Source organism: Nelusetta ayraudi, unplaced genomic scaffold (assembly GCF_046127955.1).
Source record: "Nelusetta ayraudi isolate G7.1 ecotype Tasmania unplaced genomic scaffold, CSIRO-AGI_Nayr_v1 ptg000005l, whole genome shotgun sequence".
Lineage (NCBI taxonomy): Eukaryota > Metazoa > Chordata > Actinopteri > Tetraodontiformes > Monacanthidae > Nelusetta > Nelusetta ayraudi.
In genome coordinates this window covers 5,775,829-5,795,403 of record NW_027466055.1, presented here as the reverse complement: position 1 = coordinate 5,795,403, position 19,575 = coordinate 5,775,829, and the positions used below count along the sequence as shown (strand labels likewise).

The 19,575-nt window shown below is 44.4% G+C and overlaps 1 protein-coding gene across 3 annotated transcripts in view; it reads right to left on the bottom strand.

The window, feature by feature from the left end:
* unc13c (unc-13 homolog C (C. elegans)) overlaps nt 1–19,575 on the bottom strand; it is a 91,155-nt gene that overhangs the window by 24,016 nt on the left and 47,564 nt on the right. For all 3 annotated transcript variants that reach the window (XM_076051264.1, XM_076051274.1, XM_076051284.1), the window contains 3 exons: nt 19,400–19,533; nt 16,560–16,645; nt 541–667 (listed from right to left, as the gene is read on the bottom strand). In XM_076051264.1, the coding sequence (XP_075907379.1) occupies nt 541–667; nt 16,560–16,645; nt 19,400–19,533 (347 nt within the window). The remainder of the gene's footprint in view (nt 1–540; nt 668–16,559; nt 16,646–19,399; nt 19,534–19,575) is intronic.

The following is a 19,575-nucleotide window of genomic DNA, read 5'->3' as shown; positions in this document are numbered from 1 at the left end:
TGTGTCTTGCTGATATTTTTGAGGTCTTCAGCATGTATCTACAATGTACAAAGTACGAAAGATGAAGAAAAAAACGTCGCATTAGATACTGTGTCCAAACGTTTGACTAGCAGTGTATGTGTTTCAGTTAGATTAAAGCTCAGCCATGACTGACGCAGCTGCAGATTAAGTCTAGAGGCATTTTGTAATGCATGGTGAAGTGTAGGCAACTTCACCAACTGTGCAAGTGAAGGCACATATGTGCTTTTTCTAACGCATGCAACCATTGTGGAGATTCACAGGGAGAATTCCACACCATGGACAAACATAAAACAAGGTAAGGAGGCAAAAGTAGATATTTTTAATAAGTCCCAATTTTAAACCCACAGAATCTGTATGCTTTTTTTCTGTTTAAGTTAAAGTAATTGGATTTTTGTGTCACTGGTTGTTGACTGTGGCTGTACTATCCCTTTAAACTCTGTTCAAAACATTCCTGTCTTGTAAATATATATTTTTTACATGGTGTTACAAAAGGTGCAAAAATAAAGAAAGGACACTCACAGCGAATACTCTGGTGAAACACCCTTAAACGCCGGCAGGTCACGGACGTACTCATTGTGGAACCATTTGACTTTGAAGTGAAGATTCATGTATTCAGTACTTTTGCATAGTCGGTGCTTGTCGTGCTCTGTAATAGAGATGAAGACATAAGAAGATCACATTAGCATACACATTATATCCTCTATAGCCAATTCATCATATCTGCTGCTCTCAAACACAAAGTCACGCACGCACGTGCGCGCACACACACACACACACACACACACACACACACACACACAGTGGAGATATTACAGAGCAATAACTCATCAAATTCTTAGTCTTAGGGTATGAAAGGTTTGTTGCACATGTTTTGGACAAAAAAAAAGGAGCAGTTTTATCTTTGAACCCAGAAGCACAAGTAAAGACTTATTTCACACGTGCACGCACACACACATAGCAGGTGAGAGAGTGAGTGAGAGAGAGAGAGAGAGAGAAAGAGAGAGAGAGAGAGAGCGAGAGAGAGATACGTGTTAATATCCTGACAAGCACCAAAAGGCTGTGGGTGAAGGGTTACTGTGAATCTAACATCTAAGCACTCAATTACGTGGAGCCCTCAGCTATCCGAAAATGTGAAAGTAAAAAGAAATCGTGACAGAAGGCCTGAAGAATCAAAGTCCTTGAAAACAAACTCAAAATTATAAAGGATACTAATCCTTTTTTTGCCAGCTCACGGGGAGGCCAAGTGATTCAACCCGGCCGCTGCTCATCTGTGAGGACAATTTTCCACAGGACGCTGCTGCTGGAGGTGGACAGTCGCAACTGGGGTTCGGAGCAAATGGAAACGGAGACGCAGAGGCGGGAGGAGGCGGGGGGGACATCAAACGGTGGAGAAATGTTCCACGGCTGCGACGGCTGATAAACGGGCGGCCGTCTCCGCTTTACATTCCTGCTTACGTGAGGCTGGCATTAAGGAGCGGGAGAGGAGGCGCGGCCAAAGAAATGTCAGGGCGGCTAGGAGGATCAAACGCACAACTGCGGTGTCGTGGAAATACGAGGAAAGCCATCATCGGCGCGGCAGTGGAAGAAACCAAAGGCCAGCGAGAATGTCAGCGCGGGCCGCTAATGACACGGGACCCTCTGAAACCTAAATCCTGTTGAGCCAAAGCCTGAGATCAGCTTAGCGACATGCTTGCACGGCTGATGTGTGACATTTACGCCATAAATCAGTTGTCTAACAAACTGCGACTTTTTTATGGCACGGAAGTTGCAGTCATGGGATTAAATACACACACACGCACACACACACTCACACACACACACACACACACACACACACACACACACACACACACACACATGTATGAGGAATATTCTGGAACAGTGTGTGCACCAGCGGTGCTCAAACGATGTGGCGAGCTACACCTGTCTGCCTCCAGGCAATTCCAGAGGCCGACTGCAGACTTCCGTACGACACACCTCACGCTCAGGAACTTCACACATAGAGTTGCCAACCATCCCTTAAAACACAGAACTGTCCCATATTTGACAATGAAATGGTGCGTCCTGTTTTGCATCCAGACGGGGGTCCCGTGTTTCTGAGTTGTCTTGAAGGTAAATTTATTTTCGACGCAAACTCACGTTCGTGTCCATAGAGTTTGCATTCAAAACCGTAATCTACGTAGCTGCAGTCAATACCCGTTGCGCAACCCATTCACAACAACTGCGTACTGGATGCATAGCTCGCGTAGAGTAGGCTGCGAATTGGGATTGCTTGTTCTTTTCCGCTTTAGCGGGCTTTGTAAAAGCCTGCTAAACATTCATCTTATTTCTAATGCCTTTTTGGTCCCAAAGCAGTTCAAGCTATGTGAACCATATCATTTTTTGAAACCCTATTTTAAGTTGTGATTTACCACTGCTGGTGAGCCATTGGCCTGTGATAGTCATGGTCCCGAACACAGCAGGAGGCCTCCTTTATTCTTCTTAATGAAAGTTGGCAACACTATTCACACACTCAACAAATGCTGTGGCGGTGCTGCAGTGTGGAAGCGGTGTGATAACGTTACCCTCCTCGCTACTCTTAGCACGTAAGCGTACGCTCTCCGTGCCGCCTTTAACAGCTGTTCGCAAAGTGAACGGCAGAAGAAGCAGAAGACAAAGTGTGCAGAATAAAACCGACTGCGCTATCAATAAGCTGCAAATAGTAGTGCAGGATTTGGTCCCGCACACTGAGCAACTGTTGCACCATGGAAGTGCATTGCATTGAGACAGTATGTACAATGTGTCAGTCTAACACACTGGTTGTTGGCTCGCACAATGGATCCGTTCTTCCATTTTTCATTTAGATTTTGTTAAGTCTCTTAATACCTTCATTGTCTAAATAATATATTTTATAAGTGGAATTGGAAAATTCCAGTCCTTATCTGATTATTTCGCAGCACCCCTGGCCAGCTGTCACAGCGCCCACATTAAGAATCTCTGCTCTAACAGATGATTTTCAGTATATTCCAATTTTTGGACATTTGCTACCATATACTCATCCATCCATCCATCCATCCATCCATCTGTTGTCTATCCACCTCCTCTCCTGCCCTCAGGGTCCCAGGGTGCTGCAGCGTCTGCCAGCTGTCTTGGAGCGAAGGCGGGACTACTACACCCTGGATAAGTGGCCGTGTTTATCACAGCGCCAACGCTGAGGCAAAGAATTCTAAAAGATATTGTGAATTCTTGCAGCGAGGTGAAAGTGCTGACCACTGCACCACGATGAAGCATAGTCAACCCGTCGTAGGCAGCATAAATAAACATGCACAAGGTAATAAGACACAGATTTAAATTTAGATTTGCACTAACTTCTTGTCTTGCATTTTTCGAGTTGCTTGGATGCCAAAAGCTTTAAAAAAAAAACAAAAAAAAAAACGCTGCAATACTCCGACCGTCATCGCTGAGTCACTCTGCATCACGGAAATCGTCATCATGGGCGCTTTGCTCAACAGTTTATGCTGTTGTGACTCTGACTTCAACAGAAGAGAGGAGATTCTATAAACTTTCTTCTCTGTCATGATACTGTCAGCATCATCTTTTCGCTTTTGTTAGCATTGGTTAGTTAGTATAAAACACACAGGCATCGTGAAATGTGTGTGTATGTGTACGCTACGTGCGCGCATCACAAAACTCCCAAACCGGGTCTCTCTGCGCTCTCTTTCCGTCTTTCTCGACATTAATCGCTGCCATAGATTCTCCTTTGCTTCATCTACTTTTGCAGACGCGTGACTTTGATTTTCTTAATGTGCGTTTTACTCTCAAGTTGGTTTGAAAAAATCGTACGCCCGCACGCTCGGAGCTGATACGTGTCTTTGAGCTGGCAGCCGTGACAGACTGGCAGGAGCTCCAAATCCAACTCGGCCGCTCAGAGAAATGTGTTTTTATCCCGACCGAACACAAACCAGTGGAGGGAACAGCGGGGAATTGAAAGGAGTGCCATTTCCTTTTCTTCATTTTCTCTTACATTTACAATCTTTCAAAAAGGGAGAGGCAGAAACCGGAAAGCTCGCTCGGTGTGTTTTTGCAGACAAGCACGCATGTGACATCAAAGACGTGATTAAATCCACACGTTGCTCCCTGGCTGTCGTGACTTAATCCTGATAAGAGCCTCAGTGCTTAACGCCTGCCAGCCTACGCGCGACTGGAAGCGCAAGAAAAATATTTACATTCACACAATTAACATGCTTTACCTGTGGGTAATGTATTGGGCCGCCTTTTTAACCACTAAAGAACCGAGAGGGAACTTGAGCTGGCTTAGTCAACTTCACTGAATGACAAGGACGAGCTCTCCTTTAGAATGAATGGAAGTGTGATCATATCTCCAATGACTCATTCAGAGGACCTCTAAAAGAGAAAAGTCTCCAATCCTGTTTATACTGCAGACGACACCTGCACCTGTTGGTACTCTCACTGTCATTTAGTTCTCTGAAATCAAAGTCAATATCATGCGTTTATTTGCCCATATAATATGATTATATCTGTCTCTACTGTAGCACACAGTTCCCCATCTTTCCTGGCAGTGGGTGAATTTGAATGCTACAATATTGAATATTTAATCGTAATTGTAAAATGTAAGTTTAGATGTGTGATGCAACAGGAGACGACAAACAGCTTTGAATGTTTTTAGTGGCGAATTGTTGATTTTTCTTCTTGGTTTTTCACGTCTTGTGTTGTTATTATTGGGCCTGTTTAAAAAGATTGAAATGCTTTTAACTGATTGTTCATTGGCACTGGATGGAGCAGACTTTAGAAGTCGGACACCTGACTTTTTCCTGACGGCACCCAGCAGGAACGACCAGGACGAATATTTAGAGATTCTGCTTGGAGAAGAAATGAACAAAATTCATTCCTCTCAATGTCTCACATTCGAAACCCCTGGAAAATAGGTGGTAACCATAGAAACAGCAAGTGTGTGACACAATCTGAGTGCATAAACCTGTGACGGTCTCGGTTCGGTTTGAGAATGACTGTTGGATACGGTCCAGGCTCGGTCGCGACTCTCTCTGACTCTCTCCGTTGGACACGGACAGAAATATGTGGCCCCAGCCGAACTCTGCCTGCTTTGGCTGTTTCCAACTCATTTTTCCAGCTCACACTGTAAATGCCTCAGGTGGAGTTTGCTCAACTTGCACATACACTGTATAACTATTTCTTTTTCTTTTCTTTTTTCATTCCGAATCCCGCAGGAGTCACAAACGAGAACAATTTGTTTGAAGTTTTACAAAGTGCAGCGATAACTCATGTGAAAAGGCACATTTTCTTTTCCGAAATAACTGTGAAAAATGGAAGCGTCCGCTGCTCTCATCTGTAACCAGTTTATAGGCGCTGCTTCCTTCTCTTTTCTTTTTTAATAAAGAGTCTGAGGTTTCCCCTGCTCATTCCCTGTCCTGCATTCCCAATGCGGAGCCGTTAGAGACGAGACCTGCAGTTTCCCTGCGGAGACTTTCAAATCCAAGCAGGAGGGTCCAGGAAGTGGCACTGCCCGCCTGGACGCTCGTGCACATGCAGGACGGACACGCACACACTCATGCAACCTTTGTCAACCTTTGCGCGCACAGCTAGAGCGCACAAACACACGCAAAGTGACAGGGAAGCAGATGGAGGTCACTCGGCAGACAGAACAGTCGAGGTCAGCAGGTGCTTTGTTTGGTGCTGCTGGCCAGGTTCTGCTCGCCTTCAACTGCATTGGGTTTGTGTGTGCACGCGTGTGTGGGTAAAACTGAGCACACAGATGGAGTCGTGTCATCATCATAATTTAAGATTTTTTTTGTCTTCTTTCACAGGATTTATTCTTTGAGAAGAAGAATTGCTATTTCCAGAAACACTGGGAGCTTTTCCAGTGGTTTTCTTTCCTGTTTTGAATGAGGGTTTATGTAAAATTTGTAATGGTCAAATCAATCAGTTGGCATTAAATTGAATAAGGAATAGACATGCATGTTCTTAGCGAAGTAAAGTCAAAAAAAAAAAAAAAATGCTCCCGTCCATTTCGATCATTAATACCACACTGGGCCTTTAAGACAATCTGAGGTTTTCGAATAAAACGCATGAAAAAATAAAATAAAATAAAACTCTAAATGTTTCCATCATGGCAAATTTGGCTTTCCGGGTTTCAAAAACTTCCACCGCTGTTGCTCTTCTTTCACTTGCGTTCTCAGCTATGGCTAAACTTTCAGTGGCTTCATATTTTTATGACAACTAAATCCCGACCATAGCGACCACTTCTCTCCCCTCAGGACGCTGAGTGGTTATTTTCAGAATAGCTGAGAACCATTTCCATATGTGGTTCTCCAAAATCAATCAGCTCTCGACAGCTGTCTGAGCTGTTCATATTTCAGAGGAAATGAATACAGTGACAGTTAAAAAAAATATATATACATACATATAAATATATACATATATATATATATATATATATATATATATATATATATTAGCAACCTCTGCAGTTCTTACATGCTGCAGTATTCACAAGCTATTACCAGTTGTACCAGTACAATACAAAGGTTATAATACTCAGGTTCAAATAAAAACTGAGCAAAAACGAACACAATTGCTTTGAGTTCATGCTTGTGCTTACACTGTCCATCTGAAGGTGTAATTGATATTACCTCTAGATTCACAGACACTTCACATTTTTTGTCCCCATTCACATCACAATTTTTCTTTCTTTTGAAAATACCTGGCTGTCTGACACTGTTGCACTCCATTTAAAGCCTCAATGAAAAGGATGGCTGTGCTAAATATTCTGCATTCACAGTTTTTTGTTCCCAGCCTCATTTTCAATGTTGCCAAGGCCAAAGGTTTGCAAATACTGCATAAAAAAAAAAATCATGCTGTAAATTACATAATTTTCTGTTCAGTGGGGCCAATCGGGAAATTGTGTAAAAAAGAAGGTCTGGCAGACAAGTTGAACTCTGTCTGGTTTTACAGACATGAACAACAAGTTTTAACATCAATGAATGAAGGTGAGTCAAAGACTCGCATCCCGTTGAACCTCCATCACATTCATTTCTCATTCATAATTTCATTGTTGTGACAATAATTAGTGTGCAATGGTTTAAAGGAGAAATCCTTCATTCCTCAAGGGGAAGTTGATTCATATTTATTCATGCTGTTTATGCAAATCTAATTCTGCTGGATCTTCCTTGGAGTCTCACGAAAAAAAAAGTCCCATTAAAATTTCAACACAACAGAGAATGTGGCAGCTCAGGTGTCTTTGAATGTGCACTATTCTTGCCACGTCGCAGCCACTCCATCGAGCTGCACTTCAACTGAGGATTGCTTTCGGTGTCCTCGTGGCGTTTTCCTGTCACGTGGCGGTTATGAATGATCCCGAGGAAACGACAATGGGAGATAACAACAATGGGAGATAACAACATGCCAGCAAGCAGCCAGGAACACAAAAGGTGAGGAGTTCCGATTCACTGTCAATGGCAAGGTCAACTGTGATAGTACCAGGGATCTTCCACTCTATCTATCTATCTATCTATCTATCTATCTATCTATCTATCTATCCATCCATCTATGAATCTATCTACATGTCCACAATCCCAAAATACAGCAATGTGTTCAACTATGAATGTGATGGATCAGTTGAAGTAGATGAGATTGAGTACATTTTTGTCTGTTTTTTAAATATGGACATAACTGCATATTATATAAATTTCCCCTGATGCAATCATGTGAGTGTGTTTTCCTCTCTCTTGCTTTCTTTCGGGGACAGCACATCAGAACCTCCCTGCTGGCCTTTTCTTGGAAAACAACTGCCAGACTTTGACTGCAGACTGGCCTCTAGTTCATTTAGCGAGACATTTCTCAGTGCGTGACCTCTTGACTGGCACAGCTGCTTAACACCAAAGGTGCCGCGGCGCTGTAATTAATATTGCGCCCGTGCTCTTCACATTCCGCTTCGCTCTCAGTTTCGCCGATGCGGCTTTGCTCGAACACATTCTCCCCTCCGCGACCAGGCTGTCCGTTCTCCGTGCCGCATCTGTACATTCACATGCTCCATGTGCGTTTGTGTGCCCATCTGAGCGTTGCTGGTGGTAAACAGCGTGGCCCCGTCCTGAGGGAGGAGTAAGCTCAAGGTCCCTGGTGAGGATGTCATCGGGTCTGACTCAGTCCACAGGGACGGAGGAGCTCCTGGGAGCCTCGGTCACTCACTGCCTCACCGACTTAAACGCTATGAATATGATGATGAGCTGCGGCGGTTCCATCCTCTAATTACCCTTTAGTGAATCTTTATCCGTGGGAGTGTGTGGCGAGATGGACAAACGGCTGAAGCACCGGGATGGCAGCCGTGGCCAGGAAGGCTCTCGCTCTGTGACATAATTCCTTCATCTTGGCTCCTGACCCAGTTCTGTCAGAAAGCCTCCAAAGCTGTGTGACTGGGACCTACTGACACAGCTCTGCTATTATACCAGAAGCCTACAGAGACATTAACTGTTGTTGATAAGACTCAAGCACACAGAATAATGCAGCAGGACACAGCCAAACATAGGAGCTGAGGCTAGACTTGCACTTCAGGTCATGATGTCCAAACTCCAGTTTGTGGCCTCGGCCTGTTTTTCTTTGAATGACCTACTGAAGTCTTCGCTTAAAGCGACCAATATCATTATTTAATAATAATCATCGTATTTGGGCAATAATTTAACGATATGTACGATATATAATCTATAATTCCAAAAATCTAATATTAATAATAACATGCAATAATTTGAGCCCTTCATTACGTGTCTGGAATACACTCATTAGCAGACACAATCAAGATATGGATCCTGTGGACACATATTAACATTTCTTTTTTTAACCCAACGTGCCTCTTTACAGTCAATCAACAAACAAGGCAGCTCGTGCTGACACAAGAGGTAAACAATAGACAACACTGATCGCAACACCGCTCAGTATGATTATTTAAAACTAGTACAGCATTACAGGTTATGCTATGCATGGTCTGCGATAAATGCGTTATTGTTGTTAGAATGCAAATTGGATTCATCTCATCATTTTGACCAAAATACAATCACTTTTAACAGCTGGTAGGATATTTTCACACTTTCCATTTGGCAACAACCTTTAAATTAGCTGTAGCCAAAGAGAACAAGCTTGTTTGTTTTTTGAAACGCTTCCACTTCTGTTTTTCTTTCATGTAGTACTTGTGGAACTGTTGCTTTTCAATCATTGCTACCAAGAGCAGATATGAGGTGGTGCGTGCTGCCATATTTTAGCGGATTATCCTCTTCAAAAATGTCAGTGAAATTGTCCCAACGTCTGTTGTCACTTTCTTTAGACTTGCTAATTGAGCAACTATCAGCGGGTCATTTTACACTCATTTTCAATGATCGGTTTTCACCAGAATGAAATTCGAGCAGACTTAAAAAGAAGCGTTCTAGAGGGCTCTCGTAATAAAAAATGTCGTTTGAAGTGCAAAAGGCCAACAGTTGGAAAAGAGCCAACCTTATTAAGATGACGCTTCAGGACACAACACAACCTTTAGCCATGACTTTACACACATAAACAAAGTCTTTCTATGGAAAACAAAATACCCCCATCCAACCTACCCACCCACCCAAGGAAGAGGCACATTAATGGAGGCTCAGTTAAAATATTCTATGGACTGAAGCTGTTCCAACTGGCTGAAGGGGAAATAAGTGGCTGCTGAAGCATCGGCTTTTTAATGAAAGGCTCCAGAGAGAACGGCCGCTCAGGAAGACTAAGGTGGATGTACGGTACGTTACCGCACTTGTTTAGGTGTACACACAGTACTTCTGTTCTCCGCTTGAGTGGCGCTCTGTTATTAAGATACCGGAAGTGACTGACACGTTATTTCTATCTACCATTCATTTTCTACCTCTATTCACGGGCCGGCCGGCAGCCTTTTTTAGCAAACAATGTGTTTTGTCTGATGTTGAGATTCGGTGAAAGCATAGCCCCGCATCCCAAATAACATGCACTTTAAATAGCATGCGGCTTAGCGGACCCTTGACGATGATGATCGTGATGATGACTGATGAGCATCCGGAAAACAACAGACAAATTCTCCTCTCAGCACCCTTTCAGGTGTTATCATGCAGCCAACATTAGAGGCGCGAGAGGGTAATTTTAGCTCTTCGCTGCCCTCTGAAGCGCCGCCTGCTTCCCCCCGTTTCTTATTTTTATCTCTTTTCTCTCGGAGTGTCCCTCCTACCTCTGTCTTTTCCTTTACTCTGTCCTCTCCCCCCCCCTCACACATTCAAGGATTCTCAGAGATGCTAAAATTAGCAGCATCCATTTCTGCACCGAGCGCTGGTACCAGAGGGCTCCGAGCGGGAACGAGCCGATGAATCAAAGACTTCATTAAGTAATGCGCACGCGCGTGCGCACACGCACTGTCTGTACGCACACGCACAGTTCTTTTATTTTTGTTCACTCCCTTTTCAGACTTACATCATCAACGGAGAGCTTGCACTGCACAAACATGCCTGCACTCAAATGGAGAAACACAGGCGAAGCATTCTGGCCCACCTCCTTCAGGGTGTCTCTGTCATACCACCACTAATGCAGCCCTTCTTTGCTAAAAAGGTCAGTCTGACTTCCATTTTTTTTTTTTTAGGGGGGCGGGTGGGATGACAGAGGGAAACCTGACCCGGCTCCTTATTATTTGTCTGACTAGTCAGCGTTGGTGGGCAAACGCACTCGAATCCCGCAGGAGAATATCTGCAAATACCCAGCAGCACCGCACATGTAGTATTTTGCAGCTCGTCTCCTATAGACCTCAGCCTATACATGCGTGCTGACACTCTGTCACACACACACACACACACACACCCACGCACAGAAGGATGTTTGACAGTATGATGGAGAGACAGGAAATGTCACTCCATGCCCCGAGAAGTGGACTTACACGATGGGAGGCAAAGCATCGAATCAAGGATGACCCCTTCATACCAAGGAATCAGCCGCTCCTGTTTCTTCTTTGACAACACACAGAGGTGAATGTGAACAGCACGGTTGAGTTGCGGCTACATGAGGACAATAAGCCGCTGCATGTTAATTAGCACAAATGAACAGTAATAAACATAAAAAAAATGACCATGTGATTAATCAGAAGCTTTTACGAGAAATATGTTTTTCTTGTCATCATTTGTAGGATGTAGAGATTTTTTTTCATCCTTCCTACACATTTATAATTTTAGATTTACAGTCGGCTTGATTTGTTTCTATAGAGAGCTGCATGTAAAAAAAAAAAAAAAGAAAAGAAAAGCAGAACATGTTTTCAGCTCGGCAGATATGGAAACGTCGCTTTGGCCTCCAGAAAAACAAGGATTAAGGATTTCAGCCAGCATTTTCTCATCATTAACATGCAGTGGACAGCGAGGTTTAATTCTATCATTTCAAGTGAACTCCATCAGTGCACCATCGGTGCACTATTTCTTATCCACTAGGAGTATTATGAGGCAGCCCGAGGTTAAGTCGACCAGACAGATAATAAAGTCCGGCCATCAAACGCACTCACATTTTAAACAAAGCGCTCCAACACACAGTGAAGATAAGTAGTACAAAGAGTCAATCAATGGAATGGGCTTTTCCTTCCTATTTGCAAATGGCACCGTCTGTTTTTAATGGTCTTATGATGCGAGCTACTAAAAAGCACCATGTGGCTCACCGGCATCATCACCGCTCGGACCACAGCCGTGTATCCTTAGAGAGCAATACCCTGTCCTTGGGTCACATTCTTGCCAAACCACCACCAGAGCCCCGACAGCAGGCCGGCAAACAAGAAATGAGCAATAATTCATACAAAGTGCTCCTTTGAGGAACATGACAGTTGGTGGCACGTGTCGCTGTGGGTGGGAGGTGATGCAGCGACACGACCGGGCAGAGGAGGGATGGGGGAGGGGAAGAGAAGAAGGGAGGAGAGGAGGGAAGGGGTTTGGTGCGAAGGAGCCTGAAAAAATGGGAATATGTGACTAAGTGCAGCCATGATTCTTGCCTCCTTTTTATAACACGGACACCCTCAGGCCCAAAAAAAAAAAAAAAAAAAAGATGCACACATGTATACAAAAGCATGCGCGCGTGCACGCCCACACACTCAGCCCAAACCTGCTGTGACAGCAGTCAGTAACACCCTGGGTGGTCACATGCCCAGCTGCCCTGAGTCAGATATGCAAACATAAACACAGAGCCACCGCTGACTCCTCCCCCTCTCTTCCTGACCTCTTTAAACGCACTTTATCACTCCTGAATTGAAATGATAAAAAAAATAATAAATCAAAAGCATGTATACAGCACTTTTCATGGAGTCGTATGCTTGATGTACTCGAAATCAAATACATTGAAAAACGCTGCTCACAACAATTTAGGAGGAAATGGTTTTTGGATGGCTTGCACCCGAAATGCACAATCACCTTTACAGGTGAACGTCATGTGATTTCTGACACATTTTGCACAACTGTTCAGTGTTTCAGTGCTTAGTGCGCAACAGGCTGGTCACATGACAAGCTATTGAGCCAATTACATTTTTGTTTGATGTTATATACCATCAGTGTGGTTTGTGTCCATGAACAGTTTGACATGAACAACAAACGACAATCGGCTTCATTTTCTTCAAGCATAATAAGGTCAAGCAGGTAGTCTAACACAAGAGAAAAGGTTATTCGACATTAGTTATGTTGGCAGCACCAAACACAAAAAAGGGTGTACATATAATACATAAATATATGCACGTAAAGAAAAACCCATGGAATCAGGCAAAACAGGTAATACGATAAATTGTGTCTTTAGTTTGTCTTCAAAGGCAGCCAAGCTTCAGCATTGCCTCATTTTTGTGATGAAGAATTCGAAAGAGTGGAGCCACAATAAAAGCAGCCTGAGCTGATGCAGAATTGATTGTGGTTTTTGCGAGGATCACGATCTGAAGGATCTCACAGGGGTTTGTGCTATGAGCTGGCCAGAAAAATAAGATGGATTTCACAGGATAAAACAAAGTATCAATATCAACAGGTGATAAAATTTCGGTGACGTGTTAGAAACTTCTTTAGAAGATTCTGACTGCGCCTTGAACTGGCTGAGGCTGTTTTCGCAACCTTTTATTGAGTCCGGCAAAAGGGAAGGTAACACAGTCCGACTGTGGAAAAAAGGTGTGACCCTGATTCCCCGAGCTCATGTATGACTGGATTAAAGGGGACATGAAGAAATTGTGCTAATTTGGTGTAACTAATAATGTTAAGAAGTGATTCCCTGGTGTAACCACTGCTTCATAACATCAGGCCATATGCTGATGACACACTAGCCTGCACTTCTATTGAGTATGTCCAAAAATCCATTAAGACATTAACATAGGGAAGTTACTAAATTATGTATATATTAAACATATACACATATATATATATATATATATATATATAGCTTCTTAGTGAACATACATTTTATTTTGCTGTGAAGCATTAACATTCCATTTCTCCTCTCTCCTCTTTAAGTCGCCCATTAACTGACAGTAGAGCTGAGGACAGGAGAGCTAAAGTAACACGTGGCAGCTGCAGGGATTTTTACAATTCTGGTCAATTCTAATTTATTTATGCAGCCCATAAAAAAAACAAGTGGGCTTGACATGCATGGGAAAATATCCTGAAACAACAACACACTGAGCGCAACATAAAATATGAACGCTCATGCAGCATTCAGAAAAACATGATAACGGCAGCCCATAGAAAAGAGAAAAAAAAAGGTGATTTAAAACATTTGGGCGCCGGTCCTGTGTGGAATTTTTGGCGGCGTTCTACAGGCTGAATCACTTCTGATTTGGAGCCTTGTTTTGGGCACGTCCTGGGGCAGCTGTGTGGCTGACCTGAGTGCTGTGGCTGGAGCATGAAGATAACGCAGTGGCAGCTCATTAGAAGTTTAAAGTATAGCCAACTGGAAGCCTGTGGGTACAGGGTTAATGTGGTCTCTCTATTTTTCTGCTATGAAAAAGGAGAGTACTTAAGCTTTATGGTAGGAAAAAAAAAAAAAAAAAACGTAAAAGTGCACTGGCATAAATTTGCAAATTCAGTGGGCTGAATTCTATTTCCACGCATGTTTTTCCTTAGGACCTCAAGCGAAACAGTACACAGCGCTCACTGTTTTCCGAGCAAAGAGAGCAACCGTGTGAGAGCGTGTCGCCATTTCTAGATGAAGCATTTTGAAAAAAAAAAAAAAAAAAAGAAGTTTTCTCTTTAGGGCAAAGGAAGGAGATTGCATCACATTTAGCAACATCCTATTTATGACACATGGGCACAGGAGGCCGGGAAATGTGAGGCTCGAGCAAACGCAGCTAGTCTGCGTTCCGCTCGCTAATGGACCTGACTGCTGCCTCCTTTGTTTTAAAGTTCGCCCGGCGCACGAGAATATTAATGTGACACAAACATGCGGGATATTAAAACGATGCACGTGAAATTGTGAAAGCGGCGTAATGCCGTGAGCGTCGCGAGCGCTCGTTATCTGGTGCGCCGTGCCTCCGCCCCGCATCCGTCTTTCGCTCACCTCACCTATTAAAACGCGCACGCCTCATTTCAAACCTGACGAATGAGCACATTAGTGCTGTGTCAATATGCACTCCCCCCCCCCCAAAAAAAAAAGCAGCCCGGACCCCGGAGTCTGCGCCGACTGCACCGTGCACCTCGGCGCAATCAGATCTGCAGCGCTGCCACATGGCACCTGGTCGCCATGGCAACTGACTGGCTCGCGCTCGGCGAGCAGCAGGTAGGTGGTGCCGCGCGCATGCAGGCTGATTTAGCCGTTTGGATTTACAGCTCTGGCTCTGGCAAAACATGCACGCTTTCAGCTCTTATCGTCTAAAATTAGGCGTTCAAAGGTCAGGGTCATGTTTGAAGTAAAAAAAAAAGTGAAAAGCCCCGTTAACTTTACACCCTCACAACTTTCTGCAGGGCACAGCGGCGCTGCGTGCGGAAACACCCACAAGCCATTTACCATTTATTTCACAGACTAAGCCCATTACCTCCCTTCCGCATTACACCTTCACACCATATATCCTTATACCCTCCCACTTAACAAAAAAGAAACTGTTCAATAAACTCCAAGTGGAATGCACTTTCTTTGAAGGAGGTGAACGAGGGGGCGGAGGACTGAAATCAAAACCCGTGTTAAAACGCGGCACATCTGTCTTCCTGCCAGAAGAGCAGATCAGGGATTTTCTGCTTGATCACTGAGTCTTTGCCGCTTTAAAAAGAGGGGGAAAAAAAACTCTCACTTGTGTTTAGAATGTAATAGAAGTAGCTTAAAGAAATGGTCAATGTGAATCCCATTTTGGGTGCATATATATATATATATATATATATATATATATATATGTGTGTGTATCTATATATATTTGTTTTAATTAGCCATGGCTGGTATAGACTGATAGAGTTACGCTCTTGGGTGATTAATGAGAGTGGAAGACATTGATTCGCTATCACTGTTAACGCCAGCTTACCAATGGTAGCTAACTTCATTCCTGTGATCTCTCTCTCTCCCTCTCTCTCTCTCTCTCTCTCTCTCTCTCTCTCTCTCCCTCTCTACCTCTCTCTCTCTCTCTCTCCCTCTCTCTCTCTCTCTCTCTCTCTCTCTCTCTCTCTCTCTCTCTCTCTCTCTCTCTTTCTCTCTCTCTCTCTCTCTCTCTCTCAACAATCTGAAGCCTGTTAGTATTGGAATCATTACAGATGTCATTGGCCTGCAGCAGCTACTGCTGCTATGGAAACGTAGAGAAGTGTATGGAGACGCACATTTTGTCAAGTGCAAAAGCATTCACTAATGAATCAATGCCTTTGCATACTTGATACACTTGAATAGCGAATGTTATCATTCTTTTGTAAAATTTTCATGTGAAATGTTACAAAATGCTAATTAGCTTAAACATGTTAAACATGTACTGGGCTTCCACCAAAACCCTCATACTCGAGAAATCGGCATAAAATCCCATTTCAACATCTTGAATAATGCACCAAACGCACAAACAAACAAGAAGAACTATCCGTCCATGATATTAAAGAAAAATGACACAGCTATGCGATTCAGACATCGCGGGCCTTGACTCACACTAGGACACAGACGCCCCACACACACAACAACAACAGCCAAAAACAAACAAACAAAAAAAACTGTTACACGTGACACACGTCATCTGTGTTTGATTACGCCATTGATCGCTTGCTTATCGTGATTAAAATCAGTTCCAGTTCCTTCGCGATGGTCGATAGAGTGAGATCAGGGACGAGTTATCCCGACAGGCAGCCGAGCTGAGAGCTGCCAGCCGAAGCCAATAAACAGCGGCGGGACACAATGAGGTGAGACACGGCAGCGCTTTACCACTTACTCCACAGCTGTTGCACACAGCAACAAATCCCAAACAACTACTAATGCAACTCCTTCTGCTGTGCGAGCGCGCCCTATTAATTCCCAGCAGCATCTCAGTCAATTTTGAATGATTCATCCTCACCCCGTCCGCCCCGAGGCGTCCGTCTGACGAGCGAGCTTTTACTGACCTTCCATGGCGTACTTCATATCCAGGGCGAAGAGGCTCCACATGATCTCGGCGCTGATCTTGCCCACGCTCAGCTCCTGCGGGAACCTGGGCGGAATTAGAATGGAATCCAATCAGAATCACTTTCCCCAGTTAGGACACGCTCCACTGCGTCGCTCAGACGGTTCGGCCCGGCCTGAACCTCCGAACAAATGATCCAACAGATGTGCAAGAAGACATGGCGGCTGATTTCCATTATCTAATAATCCCTCCACGCTCACATTATTCCCAAAACTGCCTGAATGGTGGCAGCATGGGTGAAATTTATGGATTAAAAGGAAGAGGAGAGAAAAAAAAAAAAAAAATCTCAGAAGGAAATGACACAACGGCCCCGGGGAGTTAGCGAGAAGGTTGCATCCCATTTAGGAAGGAATCCTACTATTTTGAATGCCTATGGATTTTCAGTCAAGGGCTAAATATGCGCTGTCAATGCTTTAATTATCCGTGGCTCCTGCCTGGGATTGGACGATGTTTGTACGTGGCATGAAGAGGGTCGGTGGCCTGAAAAAGGGATCTTTTTTTTCTTTTGAACTGGAAAAGGCGGGAGACCAAACACCATTTGTCACGCAATTTCTGAAAACCAACAGTAATGAAGAGGTGCAACTCAGCCAGCAACCGAGGCGCTCGTCTCCTCTCCCAAATTCCTCGGGAACGGAGAAACAAACATCGCGATCAGAGGGGGGCACTTTCGTGCTTCCCCCTTTACAGCTGTGAAGAGACACAAAGAAGAAACCTCTCGCCGTCCTTCTCTCAATCTTTGTCATTCTCCAGGCTGGTCGGTGTTCCCGTGTGGCGTACCGCCGGCGAAAACAAGCCCGTGGCAGGAATAAATCGGGCGCGGCGCCTACTGTACATGCCTGTGGATGCTTCACAATCTCCTTCTACGAGGTGTAATAAATCTAGTCGTTGGCTTTACAATCCGCATGATGAGTATTTCTGGAAATAATCTCCAAAGCCTCTTATCCCTTTGCGCTGCCGCGTCCAATTTCACATTTCCAAACGTTAAAATAAATAAATAATCCCCCCCCCCCCATGCCGATGGGCACCATTGGGAAGACAACAACGGGCCGCTACTCAGGCTAACAGGTCCAGCTGCTGGGCTGCAGAGCGGAGAGGACGTTGCGTGGACGTGGGCCGGGAGAAAACGTGTCAGTAGAGGGGCATGAATATTGCAGATCTATCATTAGACGCCGTGCGGAGAGAAAGCTCAGGGCATAAACAGAGTGTTAATAAGCATCGTAAATCAGCGAGAGGAGAGAGGGGAGAAGGAAAGTGTGTGTGTGTGTGTGTGTGTGTGTGTGTGTGTGTGTGTGTGTGTGTGTGTGTGTGTGTGTGTGGGGTGGTGACAATATATGTAGGGGTGAGACCATGGATGTATTATAAGAACTGAATACTGGACTGGCAATATGGTGGTGCGCCGATTTTTGCCAGTGGCGACTCGAGGTACTGCAGCAACAACAACAAAAAATCCCAAGGGCCCGAAAAGCATTTTTCCCATAGACCGCATTGCAATAATAAACGCCTTTAAAACGGCTGACAAGGATGACTGTGACCTAGAACACGATACATAGCAAATATTTCAATTGTAGATTTTTCAGTTATGGACTTTTAGTCATTTACACAAATGATACAGGCCAGAAAATCAACAGAGAAGAGTTTATTCCCAGCGTGACGTCACACCGTCGGACGTGCCGCTGTGTCTCAGCTCGTGCTGATTGGCTGCATCCTGACGTGTCTGTAAGTGACGTTCTCCAGAATCGCTCTGATTGGCCAAATAGATCATGTGAGTTTCAGAGGCACGATGGGAAGTGACACTACTGCACATGCTTTATGGGCCCGTTAATTCGGAAGTCCACAACTCTTTCGACGTATGCACCGGGTGAGCGATGTCATTGAAATTAATGGCCCGCCATCTTGGAGTCTGGGAGTTTGGGTGAGACGGATGGAGAAGAATCACTCCCTCCTCTTCTCTCAGAGCACAGCAAGCCCCCCAACGCTCCCGCCCCTTTAGGTTGCATTATTTGTATGATTTTATTAACACCATCGACCATTCCTCACTCTCGCCCCGACACCAACACCACCGCCATCACGCCGCTCCCCTTACGCACCCAGCGCGGCGTCCCTTATCTTATATAATTTGGTGGCCGTGCACTCACCTCACATCCATTCATGTTGAGGCCAGACGCGCAAACAAAGTCCCTCTGCAGCTGCCCGCTCAGGCTAACCTACTTGCACAGCACTGTGCTTGTTCATGTCCCCGGAGTCAGTAGATGTATATTTTTCACTCTGAGAGAAGCTGACAGGCTATAGGGATCTGTGCCCACCCTCCCACCGCCATACATTAGTGTCAAGGAAGGGGACAGCATGAAATAACAATACATGTGGCAAACAACAACAACAACACTAAAGATATTAGGAAAAGGAAAGGCTGTTTCATTATTATTATGTAGCAAATGCAGTAAAAAAAAAAACAACAAGTATTCTACTTGTACTACTCCGACTACTGCAACCGCCTATGTGAATATTACAACTACTCCTACTTTCTTCCTACAAAAACATCTACGACTCGTTCTACTACTACTGGCAGGTACTCCTCCTATGACTGACTCATGCTGATAATAATAATAATAATAATGATAATAATGATGATGACGAGAATGGTGTAAACAACAATAATAGGAAAAATGTCAATGTGAAAACAGTATTTGTGTGATGAAAGCACAACTGACGCTGCCAGCGCAGCCCATTATGCCTTCAACATGTAATCAGCCTGCCGTGCAGCAATAATGAGCCAGTACGTACTGGTTAATGACTGGGGTGTAGGCCGTCCGGTCCTCATCGATTACGGACACCATGAGAGTGATGAGTTTTGGCCAGAAGTCCAGATTCTTTATCGATGGGCCCTGCTCCTCTCGAGGAATGTCCTGCTTCCGGCTCTGCAGGGAGGGAAATTGGGAGAGTGAGGGTCAAAGTGGAGT